The sequence below is a fragment of the Anomaloglossus baeobatrachus genome, chromosome 2 (assembly GCF_048569485.1).
Source record: "Anomaloglossus baeobatrachus isolate aAnoBae1 chromosome 2, aAnoBae1.hap1, whole genome shotgun sequence".
Lineage (NCBI taxonomy): Eukaryota > Metazoa > Chordata > Amphibia > Anura > Aromobatidae > Anomaloglossus > Anomaloglossus baeobatrachus.
Genome location: NC_134354.1, coordinates 693,110,527 through 693,128,235, shown reverse-complemented (window position 1 = coordinate 693,128,235; position 17,709 = coordinate 693,110,527). Strand labels below are relative to the sequence as shown.

At 49.2% G+C, this 17,709-nt stretch overlaps 1 protein-coding gene across 1 annotated transcript; it reads left to right on the top strand.

Moving 5' to 3' along the window:
- The first annotated feature begins 1,476 nt into the window (after window positions 1–1,476).
- KRT18 (keratin 18) lies at window positions 1,477–5,189 on the top strand. Its single transcript, XM_075337237.1, has 7 exons — window positions 1,477–1,954; window positions 2,550–2,632; window positions 2,848–3,004; window positions 3,101–3,265; window positions 3,382–3,507; window positions 3,818–4,038; window positions 4,993–5,189. The coding sequence occupies exons 1-7, from the start codon at window positions 1,556–1,558 to the stop codon at window positions 5,114–5,116; spliced, it is 1,275 nt and encodes a 424-aa protein (XP_075193352.1). The 5' UTR covers window positions 1,477–1,555; the 3' UTR covers window positions 5,117–5,189.
- The last annotated feature ends 12,520 nt before the right edge of the window (window positions 5,190–17,709 follow it).

Genomic DNA, 17,709 nt, shown 5'->3' with positions numbered 1-17,709 from the left:
TTTTGGTGGTACCGGCACTGGTCTTCCAGGTCACTGGGGGTAGGCCCTGCATCTTTGTCAGGATGCAGTACCTAGTAGTGCCCTGAGGGGTTCAGGGGCACTACACATAATCCGCCAACAGTCTGAATGCTGTGCTCATCACACAGCCCAGGGGGAAAAGACAGCCCACAGAAACAGTGCAGGGGGAAAAGAGCACTGATGGGAGAAGAGAGCACACTGGCAGAAGAGAGAGCATGGGGGAGAAGAGAGCGCATGGGGGAGGGGGAAAAGAGAGAGCACCAGGAGAAAAGAGAGCTTAGGGGAGAAGAGAGAGCACGGGGGAGGGGGGAGAAGAGAGATCACGGGGGAGAAGAGATAACTCGGAGGGAGAAGAGAGAACTCAGGGGAAGAAGAGAGAACTTGGGGGGAGAAGAGATAGCAAGGGGGGGAAGACAGACCATGGGGGAGAAGGGAGCGCAAGTGGAGAAGAGAGAGCATGGAAGAGAAGAGAAAGCATGGGGGAAAAGAGAAAGCATGAAGGAGAAGAGAAAGCATGAGGGAGAAGAGAGAGCATGGGGGAGAAGGGAGCGCATGGGGAGAAGAGAGAGCAAGTGGAGAAGAGAGAGCATGGAAGAGAAGAGAAATCATGGGGGAAAAGAGAAAGCATGAGGGAGAAGAGAGAGCATGGGGAGAAGAGAGTGCATGGAATGAGAGAGCACAAGGGGAAGAGAGAGCACACAGAGACAGCACATAAAGAAAGCATGGGGGGGGGAGAGAGAGCACAGGGGGATATGAAAGTGCACGGGGGAGAGACAACGCATGTGGGGGCGCAGTGAATGATGGGGAGAGAGTACATGAGGGGAGATTATATTTATGGAGATTGTATTATTTATACAGCCCACAACATCTATATTAAAATCATGAACCGTGGTATGCGTTAAAGGAGTCCACTGAAACGCTTTCGCCCAAGGTCCACAAAAAAATGGAGTCGGCTCTGGCGTCTCCTATTCATACCATATTATTTACGGGCAACACAACTTGCGTACAGATACTCTCTGAAATTTTCACAGACCCATAGACTTATATGTGTGATTGAGCTATTTTTTTACCAGTGAAAAATACAGATAGCCCATGTACTTAAGAATGCTCCTTTCTTTCTATTTCACAGTTGCAAAACAAAAAAAAAAAACAAAACACAGTTCCTGTCTGTGCATTCTGCACCCCCATAAAATATACAGACACAGTACTACTATTTGCCTGAAGTTTAGCTACTTTTGCTATCTTTATAGTCAGCTGTGTGCTGGTAATCATTACTTCATATACTTTGTCTGCATCTTATACCAATATTGAGCTCTGTAGTGAACACTTCTTTGTGAATGAATCCTAGCCCCTTACCCCAGGCATCTCCACCCCCTCTGTTCTTGTAGTGGGCAGGATTACAAAGGGAGGAGAGTCACGTCACTCCACAGTTCTGCCAGCACTAGGTATAAATTCCACTTCTCAGAATAGGACGGAGTAGCCAGCAGCTCTTTGCCAGTGGTCATTGTGATCCTTTACAATCCACTAACTTGTAACCATGAGCTTCTCCTCTTTTTCCACTTACTCTTCTAGACAACAGCGACCCTTTACCTATGGCTCTCAGTTTGCAGGGGGCAGCAGCGCTTCGAGTGTCCATGCTGGGGCAGGAGGCTCAGGAGCCCGGATCTCAGTATCCAGGGCTTCTACTTTGGGTTCAGGGTTTGGTGGTGGCTCCAGTGCCTTAGCATCTGGATCTAGCCTTCTAGGAGGTGTTCAGAATGAGAAGGAGACCATGCAAGATCTCAATGATCGCCTGGCATCTTACCTGGAGAGGGTCCGCAATCTGGAATCAGCAAATCAGAAACTAGAGCTGCAGATTCGTCAACATATGGAAAAGAAAGGACCCTCCAAGGACTGGAGCCCATATTTCAAGACACTGGAGGATCTGCGGAGACAGGTATGGACTTTTGTTCTTTGTATATTAATGTCACAAACTAGAGGTTGAAAATAAAATGGATATTTGGATATTAGAAAGCTTAAAGTTATAATAATTTGTTTGCGGCTATCCGCTTAGCAATATAATCTTGGGATATAAGATATCGGTGATGTAGACTCTTCAAGACGTAGAAGAATATGAAGCACAAGGGTGTGGACAGGATGAGGTTAAGCGGATTCTCTTCCTGCCAGAGATGGAGAACGGCAAACAAATCATTAGTCAAGTCAATCCTAGAGCAAGGCTCCAAGGATTATCGTCGGCACCACACTTGTTGAGCTGATCTGTATGTAATCTCTGATCATTTTCATATGCCGACCAAATTATGAAGACGTACAAGTTAATAAAACCATGATCAGAAGTGGAAACCTCAAATTGCTCATCACTTATGATAGTGGCAGATATCAAGAATGGTAGAAGAACCAGAGGTCCATGTTATTGGCATTGATCTTTACCTTGAAGGCATTTATATTGCTGGTCTAGTATTACCTTTTAGATCTACCTGGTGGACTTTTCTATTTTTCTAGTTTAGGGCTGATCTTATCCCGTCTGCTTGCAGGTATTTGACAGCACTATTGAGAACTCCCAGCTGGTTCTCCAGATTGACAACGCACGTCTCGCAGCCGACGACTTCAGAGTAAAGTAAGTCTGATGTCTGATTGTCTTGTTGAGCTCATACACACTTTCTTTGTCTTCAAACTTAACCAGGTGTTCATAAACTTTTATTTTTGTGTCGGGTATGTACTATGATGTGACAAAGACGGGTAAAATTTGCTTTCATAACTGAGCAAGATAAGGAAATTATAGGAGAAGACAAAGATAGATGTCCCATTTCTTAATTTCCCTTCTCACACCAGGTATGAGTCAGAACTGGCTATCCGAATGTCTGTGGAGTCTGATATTACTGGGTTGCGCAAGGTCATTGATGATACCAATGTGTCCAGACTGAACCTGGAGAATGAAATTGAGTCTCTGAAGGAGGAGCTGATCTTCTTGAAGAAGTCCCATGGAGATGTAAGAAATAAACATTTTCTGGTTGGCATAGTGAGAGATGGAAAACCTACGTCACGAGAGCCAGGTTAATTTTATGTTTTTCTTTTGCTTTTGTAGGAGGTTAATCAACTCAATGCACAGATAGCTAGTTCTGCAGTAACTGTGGAGGTAGATGCCCCCAAAACACAAGACCTTGGTAAGATCATGACAGACATCAGGGCACAATATGATGCATTGGCACAGAAGAACCGTGAAGATGCCGAGAAATGGTACCAAACAAAGGTAAGAAAATGATGTGACCTTAAAATAATATATATCTTTATTTTGACTGTCTAAGAAAATTCTCAAATTTCTTACCCATCTGTGGTTAAGTAGAGCATGTTTTTGTTTCTGCACAGGTGGAGGAACATACAGTACAAGTCACACAGGACTCTGAAGCTCTTTATTCTGCAAGGTCCACAGCAACAGAGATAAGACGCAACATACAGTCTCTGGAGATTGAGCTTGAAACTCTACGAAACCAGGTATAAAAATCAACCTTAATCAAAGTACCAAGCATGGGTGTCCTAGTAGCATGCGGTACAGCCAACAGTAAAAGGGGGGAACACCACATAACATAATATCACTATGGATAAAGAGCGTGAAAATGGAAGGAGCAGTGGAAAACTAGAGGAAGAAATAAGAATGGGATAGCATTATAGACTTTCCATTTCATTTGCTACTACGTATAGTGGGGGCTTATTACTTTTATGCTTTGGAATCTCATGGTCAAGCACATTATATGTATGTGGTCCTGATGTTCTCTGTACTGAATTTTGTTTCTCAATTTCACAGAAACTAAGTCTTGAAGGTTCTCTCCATGAAACTGAATCCCGGTATGCTATGGAACTGGAGGCGCTCAGTGCCAATGCCCAGGCTCTTGAGTCTGAGCTGGCACAAGTACGAAATGACTGCCAGAGACAACAGCTCGAGTACCAGAGTTTACTTAACACCAAACTAAGACTAGAACACGAAATCCAGACCTACAGACGTCTTCTCGATGGGGATGATTTGGAGTAAGTATCAATAATTTCAGATCCGCGTACTTTCACTTACATAGCCTATGTTTCTAGTGGAGCTCACAGTCTCTTTTCTCTATATCAAAGCCAATTTAAAGGGATTGTCCAGAATTAAAAAGCAAACGAAAAAACATTAGTGTAATATTATAAAACAGTGCCACAGTGTCCTCTGGTTGTCTGTGGTATTGCAGCTACATATTATTTGTTTCAATAGAGCTAAGCTGCAATACCAGAGGAGTTGTGCGATTTTTTTTTTTTTTTTGTTAGGCTTCTCTAATCTGTACAATCCCTTTAAATGATAGTTATATGTAAAAAAAAATGAAAGAAAGCGAAGGGAAAACGCTATATATGTCTGGGTTAAATGTAAAAATGTGATAAATATTACCATAGATGGAGTTTACCCCAGTTCCAGCACAGTAAAGCTGGGTTTACACCCTGCAACATCTCAAACGACATCGCTGTAACGTCACCGGTTTTGTGACGCAATAGCGATGTTGTTTGCGATGTTGCAGTGTGTGAAACTTATCAGCGACCCGGCCCCTGCTGTGAAGTTGTAATCGTTACAAATCGTTGAGGACCATTCCTAGGTCCTTTTGTTTCCCGCTGTGCAGCATGAAGTTTCAGTGTGTGAAGACTTTGCAGAGACTTTGTTAGCAACGTCCCTTTCAAAAGGCTGCTTATCAACGTCCCCAACAACCAGCTAGGTCGCTCTGCAGGTCCGGATCGCTGTTGAGTTGTTGGCCAGGTTTGCCTGTTTGAACGCTCACCAGAGACTTAGCAGAGACTTAGGGAGGTCGCTGTTACGTCACCAAACCGGTGACGTTACAGCGATGTCCTTTGCGATGTTGCAGTGTGTAAACCCAGCTTAATGCTAACCCCTAGGTCACTATTGTGATTAAATGTAGACAGTCTCATTAGTATTCGTCTAATCTTTTTGCTTTCTATTTGCAGTCTTCAAGACGCAGTTTCAGTATCAACAACACAGACAGTGAAGAAGGTCATCACAACAACACAGAAGATAGTGGACGGGAAAGTTGTATCAGAAAGTAACGATACTCACGTCCTTCACTCCTAACTGACCCTTCCACCACCTGGAAGAATTATTTGACCGTTCGATGCATTTCAATAAAGATTTCAGGTTTTGAGTATTTTAGAGGTTGTGATTATTACTGACGGGAATGGCTGAATGACTGGGTATAAAGCATCGCATGGTGCCTCCTCTAAATGTGACCACATTTTCAATATATTTAATGGTCATAAGGACTTATAGTTTAGGACACCCCCATTCATTTAGAGGAGTGGAACTGATTTTCCCTTTAAAGTTGGGATTATAGCCATAAATATTGTCCCAATTTTAAACTAACTGACCAATATCTGTCTAAAGTCAGGTAAGACCTTGAGGATATTTGTCTTACGAGGTTCTGCCAAAATTGTGTTGACTTGCAAAATAGCAACGGTTTCACAGGCTATTGCAAAAAGCAAATTTGACCCAATCTCTGCATGATGTCATGTGACACCAATACAGTCAAATAATGAAATATACCTCTCCGAACAAGGTTTTTGGCCTGCATGGACTAAATTTGAGTGAACCCAGGATTATAGCCTTTGCAGAGGCTGTATATGGGTTCGGCATCCGAAAATAAAAATCACACCTTTTATTGAATCAGTTTAAAACATAATAAAATCAAGCGTAAACCGTATACAGACCAGTCTACGCATTTCGGGCAAAGCCCTTAGTTTTGACAGTGGTCTGAACTAAGGCATATATATTTATACAAACATGACATGAAGCTCCAATACCAACTCTGATTAACAAATGAGTAGATTACGGTACATGCACATGGACAAGGGTACTGTGGCTCCGTCCTACCAAGTGAACGGGACTGAGCTGCAATACCAGGCACAGCCATTACAAGGTGTATGGCCGACTACCTAGTAAACTATAATGAGGCCCACAGTGCCACAGCCCCTGCAATCAGAGAATGGGTTTAAAGGTTGGAAGTAATGGAGTATATACATTAGTCGATTATTGTAAATGAAAGCTTCTAGAACACTCATTTCCCGATAATCATATAGTGCAAATTACTGGTCTCTTATTTTTAAAGGGAACCTGTCATCAGAAATTTAGCTATAAAGCTAAAAGTTCCCCCCCTCTGCAGCTCCTGGGCTGCATTCTAGGAAGCTTCCTATAGTTCTTGTGGCCACTTTTATACCAAAATAAACACTTTGTAAACTTGTACCTTTTCTTATGCAAATTTCGTAAATCTTCCATGGGGGCGGGCTGCCTGGGGTCCGTTGCTGTCATCCTGCCGATTTACGCCGCCCCCAAATGCTGAATTTCAAAGCTCAGGACGCCGCCCCTGGGTGCCCGTGGTCCCGCGCATGCGCTGTTCCACTGTAGTGGTGCCGTGCACTGTGTGCACGTGTGACCGCTGGTGACGCGCTCGCTGGCCAGGTGACCGGACGTCACCTCTTTCCCATCCTGCTCAGCAGCAGGTGACATCCGGTCATCTGGCCAGCTTGCGCATAACGCTGGAGTAATAAGGGAAAGTGCGGTCACGAGGTTATGGGCGGCACTTGCTGATGACACTCACAGCACCGCCCATAACCTCGTGCCCGCGCAAAGCGTCACCAGCGGTCACACGTGCACACAGTGCACGGCACCGCTACAGTGGAACAGCGCATGCGCGGGACCACGGGCACCCAGGGGCGGCGTCCTAAGCTTTGAAATTCAGCATTTGGGGGCGGCGTAAATCGGCAGGATGACAGCAACGGACCCCAGGCAGCCCGCCCCCATGGAAGATTTACGAAATTTGCATAAGAAAAGGTACAAGTTTACAAAGTGTTTATTTTGGTATAAAAGTGGCCACAAGAACTATAGGAAGCTTCCTAGAATGCAGCCCAGGAGCTGCAGAGGGGGGGGGGAACTTTTAGCTTTATAGCTAAATTTCTGATGACAGGTTCACTTTAAGCTTAATAATTGTTCTCTGTGGCTCATTGTGCTATAAAAACAGCACTGCCGGGAACAATGACGACCTATGCGCACATAATTATTACTCATTGTTCTGTGCACATGGAAAGTGCGATTTGACCTGTCTAAACAGGATATTTAGCAACCGTTGATTGGCAAACCTGTAGCCCATCGGTGGTTGTTTGACTCCACAAGTCGGCCAGTGTAAGGTACATAACCTACAAGAATTGATTATCAATATCAAAGTCACAGAAATCCCCATTGAATAGGTTGCCCCTAGGAAAGTACCATGAGAATAGTCTACTGATGACTTTACTTTGCTGTTTCTGAGTGGTCACATGGAATACAGTCAATGGTTCCCCATGTATCTGCCTGTACAATCAGATTTTATCCAATATCTATGCTATACTCATGGTAACAGCATCTTTTAAACATATATATTTTATTAAATATTCCTATAGAATACCACATTGCAATACCTTAAAGGGAATCTGTCAGCAGGATTTTACACCCCAAATTATATGTGTATGTAGCTCTTTCAAAGACGAGTCTAGTAACATTACTTGGCCAATCCATTCCTCCATTATTGAGAAATCGGTGTTTCAGTTAATATGCAAATGTGGTTGTAGATCTGAAGCCTCTGTCACTCCAGCTCTATTCTTGCCCAGCATTGCCTCCACCTGCTTGACTGACAACTTCTTTGCCTGCAGTCACACAGCATACAGACTGTCATTTATGTAGGCAGAGGCAGTACTGGGTGGGGAGTAGAGCTGGAGTGACGGAGGCTTCATATCTACCATAGTCCTTTAACCTCATTTGCATATCAATTCAAATTCAGATTTCTTAGTAATGGAAGAACGGACTGGGCAAGTAAAGACATTGCTGGATTTGTCTTTGAAAGAGCTCTGTTTGAATAGACTGGGAGGTGAAATCCTTCTGACAGATTCCCTTTAAGAGAAAATGGATACGGTTACTTGCAGTATTTATTGCGTTTGCTGCTTTCCTATTGGAGTCAATGGACAAGATCAATCCAAAACATGTATAGTGGTGTCTTAAGAGAAAATATACATTTGCTCAACTTTAAGGCCAGTTCTACACATCCATGGTTTACAGTTCAAGCAAGGGTAGATATAAGATTACTCCAGCCCCCAAGAAGTAAGGGAGCCCTTTTCCACCTCCAAAGAAGCAAGCACAGAAGCTGCTAATGTTCATATACTGTTCTTGCACAGGGGCCCTTTTCTATCTGCGTCCGTCACTGAGTCCAAATTTGGACTATGAGTCTTCACAGCATCATAGTCGTATCTGAGGGCTTGGTCAGTAGACCCGCGGGGAGTACATTCATCACGGTCTATATTGGGACTGTGACCTATGGATGTGTGAAATTGTCCTATAGTGTAGAAATGTACAATTAGCTCTGTTTATTTAAGGGTACCTTCACACTTAGCGATGCAGCAGCGATCCGACCAGCGATCTGACCTGGTCAGGATCGCTGCTGCATCGCTACATGGTCGCTGGTGAGCTGTCAAACAGGCAGAACTCACCAGCGACCACTGAACAGCCCCCAGCCAGCAGCGACGTGCAAGCGACGCTGCGCTTGCACGGAGCCGCCGACTGGAAGCTGCGGAGACTGGTAACTAAGGTAAACATCGGGTATGGTTACCCGATGTTTACATTAGTTACCAGCGCACACCGCTTCCTTGCTCTCCTAGCTACAGTACACATCGGGTTAATTAACCCGATGTGTAATGCAGCTACATGTGCAGAGAGCAGGGAGCCGCGCACACTGCTTAGCGCTGGCTCCTTGCTCTCCTAGCTGCTGTACACATCGGGTTAATTAACCCGATGTGTACAGCAGCTACATGTGCAGAGAGCCGGAGCCGGCAGCACAGGCAGCCTGAGAGCTGCGGAGGCTGGTAACTAAGGTAAATATCGGGTAACCACCTTGGTTACCCGATGTTTATCTTGGATACAGCTTACCTCAGCTGTCAGACGCCGGCTCCTGCTCCCTGCTCGCTTCATTTGTCGCTCTCTCGCTGTCACACACAGCGATCTGTGTGTCACAGTGGGAGAGCGCCTTTGAAGAAAACGAACCAGGGCTGTGTGTAACGAGCAGCGATCTCGCAGCAGGGGCCAGATCGCTGCTCAGTGTCACACACAGCGAGATCGCTAATGAGGTCACTGCTGCGTCACAAAAAGCGTGACTCAGCAGCGATCTCGGCAGCGAGCTCGCTGTGTGTGAAGCACCCCTAAAGTCAACACAGGTGAATATACATGATCCAGGTGCAACTTGCTTATCTAAGTAGCTATAAAGATAAATGACCGGTGTGGGATGTTTTACATTCCTTGGCGGCCTGTTCAGTAATATTCAGAAGTAAAGATTAGGATGAGGCTACGCCAAGACTGTCTGTGCTCACTGTATATGCTCAGGCTACCGAGGCATCTGTCCACGATAGGGAGACATTGTAGAGACATGTATACCATATGGAATGTGTTTCCTTCAAGATAGCCCTCAAAGCGCAATCTGCAGCAAATAATACGCAGTCACATATCTGCCAGACAGAGGCCAAACAAACACAATTTTGGCCTCCGTCTGGTAAATGCTCACCTACACTGACATTACAGTACACAACTGGAAAAGCTTCAATATATACTATAGGCCAGGAACACAGACACAGCGTATGTTTAGCCTAACAGAACTCAATAGGAAGCTAAATCCTTTACTTAGATGTATATCTATTGATTAGCTAATTATTGCAAAGCTCCAGAAACTCCAATTTGGATAATAACTGAAAAATTACCTATTTAGTTGTTGGTAATTTATAACCAGCAGTCTTGAAGTAATTTCCATCTGACCACACGCTTGGCTCTCAGAGGAGTGTTGAGAAAAGAAACTCTGCACTTTAGGCCGGTGCCACAAGGGACTACTGCGATCCTCGTGTGACACTCGGCTCACGCTGGCAGCACAGCGGGAGCCGAGTATCATGCGAGTGTCACTGCGACTGAGGTCCGATCATGCAATCGGACCACAGTTGCGGGGGGCGGGCCTGCTCTGAGGAGGGGCGGGCCAGCTCTGAGGAGGGGCAGGCCGGCTCTGAGGAGGGGCAGGCCGGCTCTGAGGAGGGGATGGAGGGATTTATCTCCCTCTCTCCTCCATTGCCGGCTTTGCCATTCTCACCCTGCACTCGCAGTATACAGGTGTAATGCTAGTGCAGTGCAATTTTTCTCTCGCCCCATAGACTTGAATGGGTGCGAGAAAAACTAGGACCGCATTGCACCCGCAGTATGCTGCAACTGTTTTCTCGGTCCGATTAGGGCTGAGAAAATATTCATTCATGGGTGCTGGCACATAGAGTAATATTGGTCCGAGTGGAATGCGATGTTTTATCGCATTCCACTCGCTCCAATTTTCATGCCGTGTGTCTTAGGCCTTACCTGCCGTGCCACTGCAGATGAAATATAGTATTACACAGACCTTATTTAATTCAATGAGCTATACATGTGAAGTATGGACATGTTGGGTCTTCTACATCAACAGATGGTTTTTGTGATCACTCCTTGATTTAACCGTCTTGGCTGTGGGGTTCCTCAGACTTTAGGGTGCTTTACGCGCTGCGACATCGCTAGCGATGTTGTGCGCAATAGCACCCGCCCACGTCGCTGTTTCGTCATGGGGGTGATCGCTGCCATATCGAACAATATCGCTACGTCAGCGTCACATGCACATACCTGCTTAGCGACGTCGCTGGAGACACCCAACAATCTCTGCTTTAAGGGGGCGGTTTGTTCGGTGTCACAGCGGCGTCACTAAGCGGCAGCCCAATAGCAGAGGAGGGGCAGAGGTGAGCCGCCGGAACATGCCGCCCACCTCCTTCCTTCCTCATTGCCGGTGGACGCAGGTAAGGAGATGTTCGTCGTTCCTGCGGTGTCACACATAGTGATGTGTGATGCCGCAGGAACGACGAACAACCAGCAGCATGCACCACCAACGATATTATGAAAAGGAGTGACATGTCAACGATCAACGATTTTTGACGCTTTTGCGATCGTTGATCGTTGCTTCTTTTAGTCACACACGAAATCGCTAACGGCGCCGGAAGTGCGTCACGAACACCGTGATCCCGGCGATATATCGTTAGCAATATCATTGTGTGTAAAGTACCCTTTACTTAAATGAAAAAAAGATTGCGCTATACTGATGTTACATTGCAACATCATGTCAGTGAATGTGGCCCTGTTGCAAGTAGTCGCAGTCACGGCAAATTACTGGTCACAATGTGACTGTCACGGGGGTGGTACTGACTGACCAGGGGTTCCTGAGCTGGCTTTAAGACTGGGGCCTCCATGCTCACCCTCACTCCGGGGGTACCCTTGAAGGTAGGGACGCCCGGGTCCCCAACCTGGCCCTGTCTCCTGTCTGGCCCTGATCTTACTTCCCCAAACCCTGGGAGCGGGCCGGAAACCCAGTTACTCAACCTCCCCCACAGAAAAGACATGGACAAGAGAGAACAAAACCTCATATACACTGCACTCACAAAGGGGAGACAATATGATGGTAGGGGTGCGCTCACACGAGCGTTAAAATGTACCGCCCCGCGGGCTCGGCTGCGACCGCCGAGCCGCTCGGATCCGTGCTCGTACTGCGGGTGGTGGCTCGAGCCTCTCACGGACCCGGGGGTCACGTCGCTCTGCAAGGGAGTTGGCATTACATGAGGGGACTTGGGTGAGGAGTCCCTTGGCCGGGGTTGCGGTGGTTTGGTTTGGGATGTAAGTTTGTGACGCCACCCACGGGTTGTGGTGATTGTAAAAACCACCGCTGCGGTGAAGGTATGGGGGCTCCCGGGAGCGGTGTAATTGCGCAGCTAGGTGTTGACCCCTCCGTGGGCAGGGGGTGTTGGTCCCAGGGCCCGGTTGGCGAGGGGCGGGGTGCAGGGTGAAGTATTGCGGTGCGGTGCCTGATGGCACTGTTGTACTCACTCTGACACAATACACTGGAGTCTCTGGTAAACCAAACGGAGTGATGAACGGGGCCCGCAGCCGGCTGCAGCTTCTCCCAGAATAGATTGGTGGTTTCCGCCTTTCTCCTGCACCTCTGTGTGTAAATGTTTGACTCCTATGCCTAGACACCGGTAGTCCGCTCTCCGACTTGCATATGCCGGAGGAGCCCGTTTGCCTGCAGACGCTGGCCCTTTGGGTCTCTATGCCTTGGCGGTGGCTTTACCCTGTATGGTTGGGCTGTTGTCTTCTAACGGGGCTTGTGTGGGATAGGTCCTAAAGTCCAGTCCGCAATCAGTTGATTTGACTCGGCCCTGTCGGTTCAGGGCTTTGTACTGGGTCTGAGTACCCCTCCCGGTGCTCCGGTTTCCAATCGGTTCCCCGGTTTGGTACCGGCGGGCCACCGCCCGACCCCGGTCCCTACGGTTCCACCGGCTGTAATCCCAGCTCCTGCAGGCGGCCACCACCGTCTGTCTCCTTGCCAATGGCGACTGGGCTCCGACCCAGCCACCTGGTAGTCTCTTGGCAGGCCTGAACACAGGACTTGACTGCTCTCTTCTCGAACTTAAACTTGACTGTGTGTTTTCCCGCCTCCAGGCCTGTGAACTCCTCGGTGGGCGGAGCCAATCACCTGGCTCCGCCCCCCTGGTGTGGACATCAAACCTGGAGGGTGGTGACAAGGCTTTTAGTTTGACTGATGTCACCTAATCGGGAGGGGGTGTGGTGTTGTGTGTGACTACCTGGGACGACCTGACTAGTCCAGGGCGTCACAAAAATCGAACGAGTGCAATGCGAAAAAATCTCGCATTGCACTCTGACCAATGTTAGTGAATGAGGGACAGCAGTTGGTCAGCTTTTCTCATATACAGAATCTGGATGCGAGAAAAGTAACAGCATGATGCGATTTTCTGCTACAGCCGAATCCCGCGCAACCATTCAAGTGAATTAATGCGAGAGAAACATCGGACTGCACTCGGATGTTATCACAGTGCAGTGCGATATATGCACAGGCTTACACTGGAGGAGATGAGGGGATTAACCCCTCCCTCTCCTCTGCAGCGCCCGCCCAGAGCTTCACAGCTGTGACCCGATTGCAAGATCGGGTCACAGTCGCATCGGGTCACGCTCGCAGCAGAACCTGAGGCGGGAGTCATTAGCGTATCGCATCCGATGCTGTCGCATCGCATGCCATACACTAGTGTGAGTCCAGCCTAATTATCAGTCTGGCTCACAGAAGAATAGCACACTGCCCCAAAAAGGATTAACTCCTGCACGACTGGGAGCAGTGAAACAAATCAGCCAAAGTCCAGCCAAGCTGAGCACTAAAGAGATACCAGGCTGCATGTCAGACTCTGCAGTGTGAACAGAGTTCGATGCCGTAGTAGCAAACCGTAAGTGCAGCGCATGACAATGACCACATTCACTTACATGATGGTGCGATATAGCGCAATCTTTGGCCACATGGTGTGGGTCACAACCAAAATCGACATTTAATCATGGCCTTAAGGGGGCTTTACACGCTGCGATATCGGTAACGATATATCGTCGGGGTCACGTCGGTAGTGACGCACATCCGGCACCGTTACTGACATCGCCACGTGTAATACAAATGAGCGACGATCAACGAGCACAAAAACGTGAAAAAACGTTGCTCGTTGACACGTCGCTCATTTCCTTAATATCGTTGCTGCAGCAGGTACGATGTTGTTTGTCGCTCCTGCGGCACCACACATCGCTGTGTGTGACACCGCAGGAACAACGAACATCTCCTTACCTGCATCCACCGGCAATGTGGAAGGAAGGAGGTGGGCGGGATGTTACGTCCCACTCATCTCCGCCCCTTCGCTTCTATTGGCCGGCCGCTTAGTGACGTTGCGGTGATGTCGCTGTGACGCCGAACGCACTTCCCCCTTGAGGGAGGGATTGTTTGGCCGTCACAGCGATGTCGCTGCACAGGTATGTGCGTGTGACGCCGCCGTAGCGATCATGTTTGCTACGGCAGCGATCACCACATATCGTGCCACCGACGGGGGCGGGTGCTATCACACGCGACATTGCTAGCAATCGCTAGCGATGTCGCAACGTGTAAAGCACCCTTTACTTGTATTGATCTATATGTATGTTCTGTGAGTATTTCATAATTACTTCATAAGTACGGTACATCAGTACATTCCCCAGATGAGATTACAATAGTGACTCATCTACGCTCCTCTATAATTTTCTGTTTGCACTGGAGAAAACCACACATAAAAATCAAGAGAGAAACTAGTGATCTTCAGGTATTAAACGTCCTGGTAAATACTGATCCCTATCACCACTAGAAGTGAGCTCAGAAAGATTTGTGTCTTAATTAAACTAAAACCTTCTTGACGTATTTCGGAAATTATGTGGCAGGTGCACCCGCTCATTCATGCATGCCAGGTATGAGCAACACATATGAGTCACATCATGGCAACTCCTGCCGCCGACCAGGATGTGGACGAGACAGTGATACAGGACATGAGGTGTACTGCTATAGAGATAAGCGCAATTCACCTTTCTACTGCTGTTCTGCTGTTGTATTCCACTTAGCACTCGGACTATAGGGGAGAATCTAGACAATTGTAAGAAATTTGAGTTTGCTTTACATGTTTGTAATAAATAAGTGTAATAATTAACTGATAAGAGACTCGCGTCCAATTATTTTATGAGGCTCTTGTCCACAAGTGATTCCAACAGTTCAGTTCCTGATATATGAAGAGACCACATGGTCTAAACACCCAACCACACATGCATGCACTTTTCAAAAACAGGGTTGATCCCTTCAGTTGAGCAGTCACTGGCCTGTTAGTACATGGAGGACAAAATAAAGACTTCAATTGATAGTAGACAGGATCCCGATTCAGGTGAGTAACAATCACCTTCAATAGTTGTGCTGGGGGAGTCACAACACAATGAGCTACAGTTCATTGAGGTAATGTGGCGCCCTGGACTAGCCAGGTCGTCACAGGTACTACAACACACATCCCCACCCTGAGACAGGCACATCAGCCAGACACAAAATCCTTGTTGCCTCCCTCCAGGGGCTGATGTCCACACCTGGTGGGGTGGAGCCAGGCAGTTGGCCCCACCCACTGAGGAGTTCACAGTCCTGGAGGCGGGAAAGGTAGTCAGTTCAGTTCAGTTAGGGAAGTGGAAGAGAGAGGAGTGAGAAGTGAGGAGTAAACTGACCGTGTCCGGGTGTGTGGCCCGGGCACCAAGAGCAAGGTTGGCAGACGGTGGTGCCCGTCTGCAGGAGAGGCGAATCAACGTGGAACCGTAGGACCGGGGATGGGTGGTGGCCCGCCAGTACCGAACCGGGGAGCGAAGTGAAGCCAGCACACACAGGCAGGGCCTGCGGACCCCGACCAGGCTTGGAGTCGCCATTAGAGGTCAAATCCATCAGTGACCGGAACCCCAGGGGTTTCCTAACAGCCAAGACCCGATTGAAAGCAACTGTGGCGCTCTGGACAAGCCAGGTCGTCACAGAACAACACCAACACACCCCACACCCCGGATAGGGACACCAAAGCCAAACATAAAATCCTTGTTGCCTTCCTCCAGTGGCTGATGTCCACACCAGTGGGTGGGCCAGGCGGTTGGTCCCACCCACCGAGGAGTTCACAGTCCTGGAGGCGGGAAAAGCAGAACAGTCTAGGAGAGAGTTTGAAGTTGGAGGAAGGTGGTAGAGGAGCAGACTGAAGGTGGTCCGGGTGTGTGGCCCGGACGGATCAGCAAGGTTGGCAGACGGTGGTGACCGTCTGCAGCAGAGGCCGATTGGAGTGAGCCGTAAGGACCGTGGACGGTCGGTGGCCCGGCGGTACCGGACCGGTGAACAAAGAGAAGCCAGCACCATCCGGCAGGGCTTACAGACCCCGACAAGGCTAGGAGTCGCCGTGCAATTTGTCAAATCCGTTAGCGAAGGGAACCTCCTGGGTTTCCCAGCAGCCAAGTCCCAACAGAAGGCGACAGCTCAAACCGTGAAGGGAAACACAGTGACCGCCAAGGCTAAAGTTCCAGGGCCAGAGCCTGCAGGCAAAAGGGGCTCCTTCAGCACCCATCCAAGCTGGGGAGCGGGTTACCGGTGGGAACCCATTGGAACCGTACACACTACACACTACACAGGTGTAGGGAAAGGCAGTCACCATCAACCTGCCGGGAGGAGAAACACCTCAGCCGTCTGTGGGACCCGTCCATCCAGCCGTTTGTTTTACCGGAGACTCTGTGTTCATCATTGGCTGAGTGAGTACCACCGTGCCGTGCGGCACAGCGCTGCCCCCGCGACCCTGCACCTCACCAGGCCCCGTAACCCGCCTGCCATTCATCCCTACCCCTCACCGGGCCCCGGGACAACCAACCCCCCTACCCACGGAGGGGAGAACCAACATCCAAGCTGCTCCCAGTAATCGCTCCCGGGATCCCCGTCCAGAGCAGCGGTGGTGTCACCAATCTCACCACAACCGTGGGTGGCGTCACGGACAATCAATCCCCAAGACCATTCCCCTTTTCACTCACGGGCGAGGAGCGCCGCTCGAGTCCCCGGATCCGGCCCACTACTCGAGCCACCGAGCAGCAAGCGAAGCAGTTGCAGTGCCGGACCCGAGCAGTGGGTGAGCGCAGCGCCCTCCCCGCCCGCGACAACTTGGCGTCACGAACAGGATCTTACCGCTCTGCCGTCTGGTAGAGGTGCGCCTTGTGACCGCCGGAGGTGTCCGGCCGAAAATTTGGAGAAGCCGTCATCTTGGGCGTGAAAAATTCCCGCTCGAGCGTCTCCTCGAGCAGTGGAGGCGCGAAGGCCTAAACCCCGCCCCTGTAGAGGAGAAGCCGGAAAGAGACTAAGGGGGATGCGGATGGAGAGATGGCGGCGTCCTCGAATTGGAGTGCGGGAGTACCCGCTACCGGAGCGTCTAAGCTCTGGGGGAACCAAGGAGGAGTAGCCTTCGAAGACTGCGGCCCGGGTGAGCTCCCCGCCGGGACCGCTGCGTGGCTGGAGCGGGAGCTGGGCCGGTTCTGCTTGAAGGTGAGGGCGCAGAGCCTGCAGCAGCTGCTGGACTGGAAGGCGGAGATGCGCAGGATGGTTGTCGTAGTGGGGGCCCGCGAGCAAGGGGCCGCTGCGACCGTGCCGCGTCGCGACCAGTCCACCTAAACCCTAGAACCAGCCCTGATTGTATGGGAGCCGGGGGCCGCCACCACAGCCGGAGGTCCAGAGAGAATGTTGTTGATGGAGGAGGGGGTTCCGACCACGTTGCCCCCGCCACCGTTCCTAACGACCGTCAGTGGTTCTGGACTGAACTGCCTGTGGAAAGAGAATCAGATGTACCGACCGGTCCCCGAGTGGGCCGACCCCCTGCGGTGGTAACCGCCCCAATGTCAGCGGAGCTCCGCTGCAAGTTGTCCCCATTGGGACCACCAGCAATGTTCTTTAACAGTTGTGAATGATAAGAAAAGAATGATTAACCGAAAATGTCACCTGATTTACAATTTGATTAAACCGGTCATTGCCGGCAACTGGTCCCCGTTGGCACCCCTTACAACCGATACGTAGAAACTGCTACGGACAAGCCCGAGAACTAGCAGAACAACCACGAACTTGTGGTATGTAAATAAAAATATTGTTGGCTAAAACCGTGACCGCCTCCGGAGAGGCTGATTTGGAGGATGGGCCTGGAGGAAAGGGATGGCCCAGG